At 40.2% G+C, this 12371-nt stretch overlaps 1 protein-coding gene across 1 annotated transcript in view; it reads left to right on the forward strand.

The window, feature by feature from the left end:
• lamb4 (laminin, beta 4) overlaps nt 1-12371 on the forward strand; it is a 69289-nt gene that overhangs the window by 12051 nt on the left and 44867 nt on the right. The window contains exons 8-13 of the mRNA XM_069685807.1: nt 1295-1415; nt 1688-1876; nt 3221-3376; nt 3489-3592; nt 4767-4846; nt 11141-11333. Coding sequence (XP_069541908.1) covers nt 1295-1415; nt 1688-1876; nt 3221-3376; nt 3489-3592; nt 4767-4846; nt 11141-11333 — 843 coding nt within the window. The remainder of the gene's footprint in view (nt 1-1294; nt 1416-1687; nt 1877-3220; nt 3377-3488; nt 3593-4766; nt 4847-11140; nt 11334-12371) is intronic.

The raw sequence follows: 12371 nt of genomic DNA on the forward strand, positions 1-12371 counted from the left end.
TCCTCCAGTTTATTTTGGGCACATGAAAGAATGTCTGCAGCCCTGTTGATGAGAGGGGAGGAATCCTTTGACGTGGTTACACAGTGCTGTGTAGTGTCTGAGGTATCATCGTTGGACACCCCTGGCCATTGAATTCCAATGCCTCATCATCAATCGTCAAAATCAGGTAAATATTCAGCCATGGCTTTTGAAATATATTCCTGCTGGCAGTCCTCCACATAAACAAATCCTCTCTCCAACTCTTCCACCATCCTGATCAGGTAACATCTCACCAGCCGCATGATTTCAGAGCAAGACTTCTCCTTGAGCGATAGGCTACTTTTGTTTCTGGTTGCACAAAAAAGATTTTGCTCTTTAAAAAAATCACGTTCTTTGTAGGGATAATTTCCCTAATGTTGGAACAGTTGGAGCCTGTCACTGGCAAAAACAAGCACTTTTTAGTGGACATACTTTGATGAAGTCCCGCTCAAGGAGAATTTACATCCGACAATTCAGGAGATACTCTCTCCTCTATGCTCCAGGGGGCTGTGAAGGTGAGACAGTGCTGATCTAATACTAAGCAGACTTTTATTTAATATTTGCTAAAATCTCTTCAAATTGAAATGTGCTTATTTAATACGCTCACTTCAGGCACGAGTACAAATAACACTGCTGGTATAAATGTTAATGGTGACGTGGATCGCTCAATAACCTTTGATACAAAATTCAAGATTCAAGATTCTTTATTGTCATGTACTCCATAACAATGCAACATCATTACCAGTAATGAAATTCTTGGTACTGAGTGCCAACTCAGCTCAACTTCACAGTAGCAGCATAATACAAAATAAAATATTTATACACTACCAGTCAAAAGTTTGAACACATTTTCTCATACAAGTGAATGGGTACAAAAATAGAATAAAAAACTAGGATAAAGACAATAAAAACTCGAGGTGCAAGGGTGTATTGTGATGGCTGTGTGCAAGAAAGTCATTCACGATCCGTTTTGTGCGTACGCAATGTTTATAAATGAGACCCCTAAACTGGTTTGGACAGTCCTGTACTGGTTGGAACCAATTTAGTCCAAATCCTGTCTTGGACTGGATCTGTTCTAAACTAGCTTGAGTATGTTCTAGACTGGTTTGGGTCTATTCGGGACTGATTTGGGTTTATTCTAGACCAGTTGTGTATGTTCCAGACTTGTTTGTATCTATTCCAGACTGGTTTATGTATGTTCTAGACTGGTGTGGGTCTGTCCTGTACTGTTTTGTTCCGTTCTTGACTTCAGGTAAAAGTGTTTTTTGTCCTTCAGGTTCACGGTCGATGTGTTTGTCAGCACAACACTGCTGGAGAGAACTGTGAGAGATGTCAAGACTTTCACCATGACTCCCCCTGGAGGCCCGGAGGAGAAAACACAGCAGACATCTGCAGGAGTAAGAAATTATAATTTGCTCTTTATGTATATTTTAAACAGGCTGCATCACTTTAATGATCATTCTATTTTTTAGTTTGAACATAACTTTTATTTATCACATTAAATTATTGGACCTGACATATTGACTCAAAAATTATTTTAATTTTTTTAGTCAGTAAGATTGGCTTTCCTAACTGCAGCTTTAAACCTGTTAAGTTTCAACACTCTGTTAGTTTTATTTGACCTTGTTTGAGTTTCTGATGATGTCCTGATATTTTGTGTCTTTCTCAGGATGTGACTGTAACGGTCACTCGGACTCATGTCATTTTGACATGGCACATTTTGACGCGACAGGTGGCGTACACGGCGGCATTTGTGACAACTGCCGTCATGACAGGACGGGTCCACAGTGTGAACATTGTCGACCTTTTCTGTATCAGGATCCTCAAAGAGGCAGAGATGATCCACAGGCCTGCATACGTATGTTTACATTTAATTTTGTTTTTTCTTATGTTTGTGTGTGTTTATCACACACTCTGAATTAGATCCAAACAAACTGTATCATAAAGTATAGTGTAGGATGTGACATAAATACAAACACAGTTACTGTTTGTTTTATGTTGGAGCAGAAATCTCTGATCTAAAACAGTCTGTAATAAGTCTGAAGTAGAGTTTGAAATGAGTCTAAAATACAGTCTGAAATTAGTCCAAAACAGAGTCTGAAGTCTAAAATTGAGACTCATGCAGAGTTTAACCTTTCACTGTTTGGGTTTAGGGACTCAATCAATCAATTAATCAATCAAATTTTATTTGTATAGCGCCAAATCACAACCAAAGTTATTTCAAATAATACAAAAAGTGCAGGTCTAGACCCTCTTAGTTATATTATTTAAAGAGAGACCCAGCATGAATCACCATGAGAGGCACTGAACATTTTGGTTTTTATTGTGTTTTATATAATATGTCAGTGTGATTAGAGATTTCCTGGAGAACACTTTCTCATTTTGACAATGAAGCTTGATTTGATTTTAGTCTAAAATAGTCTTAAACTGAGTCTAAAACAGATTCTTGAACAGAGTCAAAAATGAGACTAAAACAGATTCTTGAACATGTCTGAACATGTCTAAAACTGTCTAAAACAAGTCACTGAGGCAAAGATAAAAGTTCCACATGAAACACTACCCCGTGCTCACTGTACTTAAAAACCTGAATCATATCTGAGCATTTCTATACTAATAAAAATAAAAAGTTTCTGAAAGCTCCAGACTGAGCTTGACTCCTTCAAAATAATTTATTATGGCTCCCATGTCTATGCATGGAACTGGTTTCCAGTTCCTACTGGGACACTCTGAAAGGACAAACTTTAGGAGACGTCCCAGTTTAAACTTTTCAACTGTCAACAGGGAGCATGTAACCTTTAAATTCCACTAACTGCTGTCCAGGCGTCTGCTGACAGTTACAATGTTACAATTTCATGCATGAGACGCTTTTGTCCAAAGCGACGTACATCTGAGAGTTAATACAACACAAGCAACGATCGAGACAGGAGGGGGCGGAGTCAGGAAGAGCCAACACACAGCTTCAAGTGGGACCGAACACTGGTGCTGACAGGTAGTGCACAGGGTGTTTCAAAAGAGACAGTTCAGAATCTTTGTTACGTTTGATTCTTCTTATTCAGGCAGAGGTCAAAGGTCAGAGTTGAGGTCAAGGCTGATCATCAGTTATGAATTTAACTCTGGTTACGGGTGTGAATCTGGTCTTGAGCATCAAGAAGGATATCATTCTTTTGAGATCTGTAGTTATAGAAATAACTTTCTGTTTCAGCATGTGACTGTGACCCGGCTGGCTCTCAGGGTGGCGGTCTGTGCGACAATCGGAGTGGTCGATGTGTGTGTAAAGAAAACGTGGAGGGTCAACGCTGCGATCGCTGCAAACAAGGTTTCTTCAATCTGAGAGCGGACGATTCGGCGGGCTGTCAGGGTGACACATTTTACTTTAAAAACAGCAGAAGAAGAGAAGTTTTCTGTTTTCATCACAACATATAAAACATGAAGCTGATGCTTTGCTCATGTCTAATGTGTTTGTTTTTCAGTGTGCAGGTGTCATGTTTTGGGAAGTGTCAGGTCATGTGATCAGCTAACAGGAAGTTGTGAATGTGACCGCTTTGCGAGTGGACCACTGTGTGATCGATGTCTGGTAGGTTACACCTGAAAGAAGCTGTCTATAAAACAAAAAAAGGCTTTTAGTGACCTCTGGTGGCTACTGCAGAAAACTTCTAATAGCGTTAGTAAATATTCAGTTCGAAACCAAAAACTTTATTTAAACAATGTTGCACCAATACAGTTTCAAAAAAGCTTTACTGTTATGAACTTGACCTTGTTATAATCCTCTCATATCTTTGTTATGATGTTGACTTTATCATGATCGTGACTTTGACTTTATCTTGACTTTGTTATGAAGTCAAGATAAAACCAAAACCAATTTATTCACTGAAAAAAAACAGATAATTATGATAGAAATAATTGCAGAGGACGCTATTATTTCGTTTCGTGGACTAACGTTGCAGTCTAGTCCAAAACTCAAAAATGCTAGAGTCCTGGAAAATGCATTTGGTTTCAGTTTGTAATACGCTTGTAGTCCGAATAATATTGACCAATCACATATTACGCAGGCTGCGGCGAATGCAGGAAAAACAGTCCATGTGGAGAGCAAAAGCAGGTGGAACGTAATGCGGCATAATGACATCCCGGCTCCATCAGCTTCATCTGATGATGATTTAGCTTCTTATTAATTTCTATAAACAGACATATGCATGCTAACAGCTAACAATATGTTCTAGGTCAAAAATTCAACTTGAGACAAATTCACTTGTTGCTGTGTTGTGAAAGCCGTTGAGCGTTTAGATTTCCCGACTTCCCTGATTGCATCAGAAATGATGGATCCGACCTCCGTTCATCAAACGTCTCATGTTAAAGTAGTGTTCTTCTCCTCTTGAGGACAGACCTGACAAAGCTTCATGTTGACTTGTTACTAATGTGCATCATGATGTTGTTATTTCAGCAAACTGAAGAGCCGTTAATTAAAGTCGATCACAACACACACTCCCAGAGGCTATATCGTCAGCAGACTATAGGCGATGGTTTCCGAGATTGGAGCTCCAGCAACAACCTTTTCCCAAACATTTCTCCCCCTACTCTGTTCTCCCAGTCATTGATATCCTGCACACCTGTGTCTACCTGGCTGACAGAGGTCACCTGACCAGGCTTCCTGGAAACAGCCATCTTGTTATGTTCCAGACCTGTTTTGTTTCACACCTTTTTAACAAACCTAGTCATATTTATTTGTGTTTCTATCTGTTCTTTGTGCTCAGACAGGTTTCTGGGGTTTAGGAAACACTGTGTTCAGGTGTTCACCCTGCGACTGTGACATCGGAGGAGCTCACAGCAACATGTAGGTTTATTTCTGATTTTAAATATGTACAGTCTGAATGTGTAAAAGTTAATTACATCAGTTATAAAGAGGAACTAATGACGGTCAGGTCAGTTTCTATTTTAACAGCCCTGAGTTGTCTCAAAGGTCTTTACAATACCACACTGTCTGTCAGGTAAAGACAAACATCATAGAATATTAGGCAAGGCATTTATACATAGAGCAATTCAAAGTTCTTTACACAGTTAGAAACGCAGCACTAAAAAACATAAAAACAAGAAAAATATAGGAAAATACAAGTTCAGGTCTGGTCAAAACACTACAACAGTATATGCTTAAAAGGTCTTATCCCTAGTATGTTAACTTATTCTTATCAAACAACCTTGGAATCGGTTATTTAGTCCTCTTTGTTAAGTAGCTATGACACGTCTATCAATGACCCCGTGTTTTCTGTAACCTTGGAATCAGTTCTTCATCCATGAGAGAGTAAAGTAGGCAGCATGAAAGAGGAATGTTTGTTTTTAGGTTTTTTGTTTTGGTCAGGACTCTCGCAGCGGCATTTTGAATACGTTGAAGTTGCTGCACAGCTTGTTTTGAAAGCCCTGTGAACGTTGCAGTAGTCTAATCTGCTGGAAGTAAAGGCATGTAGAAGCTTTTCGAGGTCTCGCTTTGACATCATTCCTCTTCCTCTAGCAATGTTTTTTAAATGGTGAAAAGCAGAAGAAGTTATTGATTTGATGTGGCTGTGAACATTTTAAAGCTGAGTCCAGGATAACACCCAGGTTTCTTGCTTGACTCTTAGCCATAAGAGAGAGGGACTGAAGCTGAGAGCTGACACTCTGTATTTCTTTCTGTGGCCCATAGACAATTATTTTGTCTTATCGCTGTTAAGTTGTAGACAATTTTGCTGCATCCAGTCTGTAGCAGCTCTTGGCATCAATAATCATGAAGAGTTCGACTGGTGCATCTAATTAATTTATTAACTAAAAGAGAAACAAAGCTACAGTAAGCTTTACAGTCAAAATTCATACACATTGCACTTTCCGTTACTTTAAACACATTAATGCTAACAAAATGTTCGATTAAAGCATGGAAGCATCACATACCTCGCTCCACTTACCAAGGGAGCAAACATTTAGGCTGGAGATGTGTATCTTTAACTGAATCAAACTGCCTGCTTTGCATTACCCTTAAACATGTTCACAAGCAGTCCGTGTGAACAACACATCATAAATAAACAATTTAATTAGCACAAGAAACAGTTCAACAATGAAACATACCATGCAAACCACTCGGCTACCTGCTAGGTGAGTGAATCATCTGCATAATTATGGTAGGTAGGTAGGTTTGTTTGGTGCCTCAGACAGTGGACGACGTTGTAGGTTAGCCGTCTTATTCCCCGCATGTTAGGTGGGGAAATTCACATTTCTTTTGTGAGTTTGGTTGTGTTTTATTCCCTGCTTCTCAATTCTGTATTTGTGTTCATCCTTCTCATTCTCTGCTGTTTTGTTTTTGCACAAGTGTATGTCATGTCACTCTGTTTAGGTCCCACAAATTTTGGGACACAATCATCCCGGTTAAAGATATCAGTGGTCCTATGATTAGTGGTATGTTTAGTGCTCTGGTTAGCCCCAGACTTAGCTAACTTAACACTGGTTGCTATGGGGAGTGTCTCATGAAATCCTTTGTTAGCATCAAGAGTAGAAATCTTTGCCTGGGGTAAGACAATCTCCTGTATTTCCGACATTTTTGGCATGATGAATTCGTCATGCTTATTGCAGGAGTTGGACAGCTGGGACCGTGGTGAATAATTTAAAATCCTTGTTGTCTTTGCTGTATTTGTGTTCCTGAGGCTCGTTGGTGTCACTGATTGTCTGCATCCTCCTTTTACAAAAAAAGGAAACCCCTTAGGAAATGCTATTTCTATCAAAAATTACAGTCCAAGTGATTTGTAAATGTCCAGGATCCTCTTTCCATTACATTTATTCGAAAAAAGGAAGGATATCTGCAAAAGATGTGTAAGCAATGCGGAGAGCAAGCAGCAAAGCGTCTGCACTGTAGAAAAGCAGGAAGCAAGAGCTCATATATAGTGTAGGAGCCATTCTGAGCGTGTATGTTACGGTTGTCTTAAGTTGTAAACAGTTTGATGAATATATTCTTATAATGGTTTACTTTGACCAATAGGGTGTGTATTTGAGTTGGGTGATTGGTCACATGACTAGGTCATGTGTTTATAGGTCACAGGTGAATGGAAGTTAGTGGGTGTAGGTGGAGGGAACATACGGTTCTTACCGTAACACACAGACATAACCACAGGATCACAGCATCATCGGATCAATAAACATTCATCATCAACTGGTAATCACCAATCATCTGTTCTGTCATTGCAATAAACGGGAACATCACCTAAATGCAATATCAATCTGGACATTGATCATTTGGATACGAGTCAAGACCTGTTTTCATACACCTACGCAGGTGACTAGCTGAAGGTTGGAACATTGGGTTGGATAGTCACTACATATCATATAAGCCTTTAACAAATATTGTGAAAAATAAATTAAAAGATTTAATCAAAACAGTAAAAACAATAAAGAATAAACAATTCATAACCAGTTAAAATGAGTTCATATCAGCTAACAGTTTATAACCATTCCTCAATCAATCAGTCAATAACCAATCAATCAATCAATCAATCAATCAAATTTTATTTGTATAGCGCCAAATCATAACCAGGGTTATCTCGAGACACTTTACAGAAAGAGCAGGTCTAGACCGACTCTTTGTTAAGTTATTTAAAGAGAGGCCCGACATCAATCCCCAACTCAACTGCCACTCCACCACCTCGACCAGTGTCTCGAGGAATATGAGTATTAAGATGACTGGGAGGAGTGGATTCATTGAAGCTGACATATTCTTCCTGACACAGCCAAGTCTCAGTTAAAGAGAGTAAATCAATATGATCATCTGATATCAGATCGTTCACTAATAGAGCTTTAGATGACAGGGATCTGATATTTAACACACCACATTTAATTCTCATATTTTTTGGCATAACTTTGGTTGTTGTTTTAATTTTTATTAAATTTTTTGATTTACTCCTTTTTTATTTGAGTTTGAATTAACTGTAATAAAAGGCCTGGGTTGGGGGGCAGACACAGTCTCTATAACATGAACATTGTGGCTGGGAAACTGCTCACAGGGAAGCTCAGAGGAGTGTGTAGGACTACAGCTCTGCCTCCTGGTCTCAACTCTGGTTTGTCAGGTTTTACGACTAACAAACTTAGCCATATTACGAGACAAAAGAGCTGCACCATCCAAAGTGGGATGAATGCCGTCTCTTCCGATCAGACCAGGCTTTCCCCAGAATGTCTGCCAGTTATCTATGAAGCCCACATCGTTTGCTGGGCACCACCTCGACAGCCAGCGGTTGAATGATGACATGCGGCTATACATGTCATCACTCGTCAGATTGGGCAGGGGTCCAGAGAAAACTACGGAGTCCGACATCGTCTTTGCAAATGCACACACCGACTCAACATTCGTTTTAGTGACTTCCGATTGACGTAACCGGGAGTCATTAACGCCGACATGAATTACAATCTTATCAAATTTACGATTATCCTTTGTCAGCAGTTTTAAATTGGACTCGATGTCGCCCGCTCTGGCCCCAGGAATACATTTCACAATGGCCGCTGGCTTCGCTAACTTCACGTTTCTGACTATGGAGCTGCCAATAACCAGAGTTGGTTTCTCAGCGGGTGTGTCGCTGAGTGGGGAAAACTTGTTCGAAACTTGAAGTGGTTGGTGGTGAACCGTGTGCTTCGTCTTGCGGCTATGCTTCCCTCTGAGAGTAACCCAGCCACTGCATCCCGGCTGCTCGGGAGTTGCCGGGGGAGAAGCTACGCTAGGTCGGCCCGCACCGGCTACTGGCCCTTGGGGCTTGCTGCTGATTACAGCAGCTAGCGATGCTTGGTTTTCCTAGGTGCGGAGCCGCGTCTCTAATTCCGTGATCCTCGCCTCCATAGCTCCAAAAATACTACATTTCATACAAGTACCCTTATCCGTAAAGGAGGTCGAGGTAGAGCTAAACATGTGACACACCGAACAGGGCAGATCAGGAGAGCAGGAGGGAGAAGGAGAAGACATTTCAATTGATTAAGCTAGCTGCTAAGCTAACGGCTAAGCAAGTATAAAGTTAAGGGTTTAGCAGATATGACGCTAATGCAACAACGAGAGTGCTTGATGAAAACTAGTGTCTGTTAAAGTACACAGCAGCTGAATAACCACAGTGATGATAATTACAGCAGATTAATTGATTTAGCTCGAGCTCTAGCAGCAGCTACAAACAGCACAGAACAACACAGCAGCAGCGAGAAAACAGGAAATGACGCAATGACGCAATACGCTCACCTGACGGAATACGCTCACGCACTGAGTAGCACTTAGCAATTCGGCACATTGGCAGAAAAACTTCCTTTTAACAGGCAGAAACCTCGAGCAGAACCAGACTCATGTTGAACAGCCATCTGAAGAGACTGGATGGGCCGAAAATGGGATAGAAGGAGATGCAGGATAGAGACAGGCAAAGAGAGCAACAACAACATATGTTCTTGTTACCACAACAACATATGTCCTTGTTACATGAACAACAACAGACACATACTTATGGTTACAATGCCAATAATAGTGGTAGACTAGGGTGAAGATTGGCTAAATAAATAAATAAATAAATAAATTAGCGAGAGAAGCAGAGTAATGATAAAGGCTGAGGTAATCGTAATTGTAACAGTTGAAGTCAACAGGTCTACTATTAGCATTAGCAGCAACAATAATGATACTATGGGGAAGACTGATGTTAGTAGTTGTTGCAGTCGAGCAGGTCCACAGCAGCAGCTGGTCTGCAGCAACGATCCTCAGGAACCTTCAAGACAAGGGAGCACAAGAACTCCCGGGAAGATATGTGGTTAGTAATGTTAATGGGACCAGAAAATACAGAGTTAATGAGCTGCATTAATATGACAGAGAGAGAGAGAGAGAGAGAGAGAGAGAGAGAGGGAGAGAGGGAGAGAGAGAGAGAGAGAGAGAGAGAAGCTTGGTGTGTCAGATCCCCCCAGCAGTCTAAACCTATAGCAGCATAACTCTGGGCTGGTCCCAGCCTGAGCCAGGCCTAACTATAAGCTTTATCAAAGAGGAAAGTTTGAACTCTTAAAAGAAGAGAGGGTGTCTGCCTCCCGGACCTTGACTGGTAGATTGTTCCAGAGGAGGGGGGCCTGATAATTGAAGGCTCTACCTCCAACACTACTCTTAGAGACTTTAGGTACCACAAGCAGGCCTGCATCCTGGGAGCGCAATGTTCTAGAGGGGTAATATGGCACTATGAGCTCTTTCAGATATGTTGGTGCCTGACCATTAAGAGCTTTGTAAGTAAGAAGAAGGATTTTAAATTCTATTCTAGATTTTACAGGAAGCCAGTGCAGAGAGGCTAATACAGGAGAGATGTGACCTCTCTTCCTAGTTCTTGTCAGCACACGTGCTGCAGCATTTTGTACCAGCTGCAGAGTTTTTAGTGACTTATTAGGGCAGCCTGATAGTAACGAGTTACAATAATCCAACCTGGAAGTAACGAATGCATGGACGAGTTTTTCTGCATCGTGTTGAGACCGGATGTGTCTGATGTTTGTTGCGAAGATGAAAGAAGGCTGTCCTTGATATTTGTTTTATGTGGGAGATGAAGGACATATCCTGATCAAACAGAACTCCCAGATTCCTAACAGTAGTGCTGGATGCCAGGCTGATGCCATCTAGGGCAGCTATATCATTAGAGAAAGAGTCTCTAAGGTGTTCTGGGCCGAGCACAATAACTTCAGTTTTGTCTGAATTAAGTAGCAGAAAGTTTCTAGTCATCCAGATCTTTATGTCCTTAAGGCATGCTTCTGTTTAGATAGCTGATTGGTTTCATCTGGCTTCATAGATAAGTATAATTGAGTATCATCTGCATAACAATGAAAATTAATGGAGTGTTTCCTCATGATATTACCCAGAGGAAGCATATATAAGGTAAAAAGAATCACAAGTGAATAACCATTAACCAATAATGAAAAATCCATTACTAGCCAGTTAAAAACAATAAATAACCAGTGAATAACCAGTTAAAATGCCCAGTTGTGGTAGTAATCATTTTAAAATCACTTAAAAGCATGCTGATAATAGATTGTAACCACTGAAAATAATTAGTGGATAAACAGCGTGTGGAACATTATTTCTAATGTTAAACAGTAAAACAGTGAAGTGAAGCACTTTCTACCTGCGCAGGTGTTCTCCAGAGGACGGACAGTGTCATTGTTTGCCCAACATGGTGGGTCGGCGCTGCTCTAACCCTGCCCCTGGGTACTTCCTGCCTCCACTGGACTACTTCCTGTATGAGGCGGAGCTCGCTGCTCCACTGCTTGGAGGGGACCCTTCTTCTCCTTCTGCTACTCCTCCTCCATCTTCTTCTTCTTCTCTGGTGTGTAATAATGACAATAAAAATACTTGTAGTGTTTGTGTGTGTTTAAGTTGTAGTGTTTGTGTGTGTGTTTAACCTGTAGTATTTGTGTTTGTTTAAGTTGTAGTGTTTGTGTGTGTTTAAGTTGTAGTGTTTGTGTGTGTTTAAGTTGTAGTGTTTGTGTGTGTTTAACCTGTAGTGTTTGTGTGTGTTTAAGTTGTTGTGTTTGTGTGTGTTTAAGTTGTTGTGTTTGTGTGTGTTTAACCTGTAGTGTTTGTGTGTGTTTAAGTTGTAGTGTTTGTGTGTGTTTAAGTTGTTGTGTTTGTGTGTGTTTAAGTTGTAGTGTTTGTGTGTGTTTAAGTTGTTGTGTTTGTGTGTGTTTAAGTTGTAGTGTTTGTGTGTGTTTAAGTTGTAGTGTTTGTGTGTGTGTTTAACCTGTAGTATTTGTGTTTGTTTAAGTTGTAGTGTTTGTGTGTGTTTAAGTTGTTGTGTTTGTGTGTGTTTAAGTTGTAGTGTTTGTGTGTGTTTAACCTGTAGTGTTTGTGTGTGTTTAAGTTGTAGTGTTTGTGTGTGTTTAACCTGTAGTGTTTGTGTGTGTTTAAGTTGTTGTGTTTGTGTGTGTTTAAGTTGTTGTGTTTGTGTGTGTTTAACCTGTAGTGTTTGTGTGTGTTTAAGTTGTAGTGTTTGTGTGTGTTTAAGTTGTTGTGTTTGTGTGTGTTTAAGTTGTAGTGTTTGTGTGTGTTTAACCTGTAGTGTTTGTGTGTGTTTAAGTTGTAGTGTTTGTGTGTGTTTAAGTTGTTGTGTTTGTGTGTGTTTAACCTGTAGTGTTTGTGTGTGTTTAAGTTGTTGTATTTGTGTGTGTTTAAGTTGTAGTGTTTGTGTGTGTTTAACCTGTAGTGTTTGTGTGTGTTTAAGTTGTTGTGTTTGTGTGTGTTTAACCTGTAGTGTTTGTGTGTGTTTAACCTGTAGTGTTTGTGTGTGTTTAAGTTGTAGTGTTTGTGTGTGTTTAAGCTGTAGTGTTTGTGTGTGTTTAAGTTGTTGTGTTTGTGTGTGTTTAAG

The sequence above is a fragment of the Semicossyphus pulcher genome, unplaced genomic scaffold (assembly GCF_022749685.1).
Source record: "Semicossyphus pulcher isolate SPU_LCO1_2020_fin unplaced genomic scaffold, fSemPul1.0.p SCAF_8, whole genome shotgun sequence".
In the NCBI taxonomy this organism is placed as follows: Eukaryota; Metazoa; Chordata; class Actinopteri; order Labriformes; family Labridae; genus Semicossyphus; species Semicossyphus pulcher.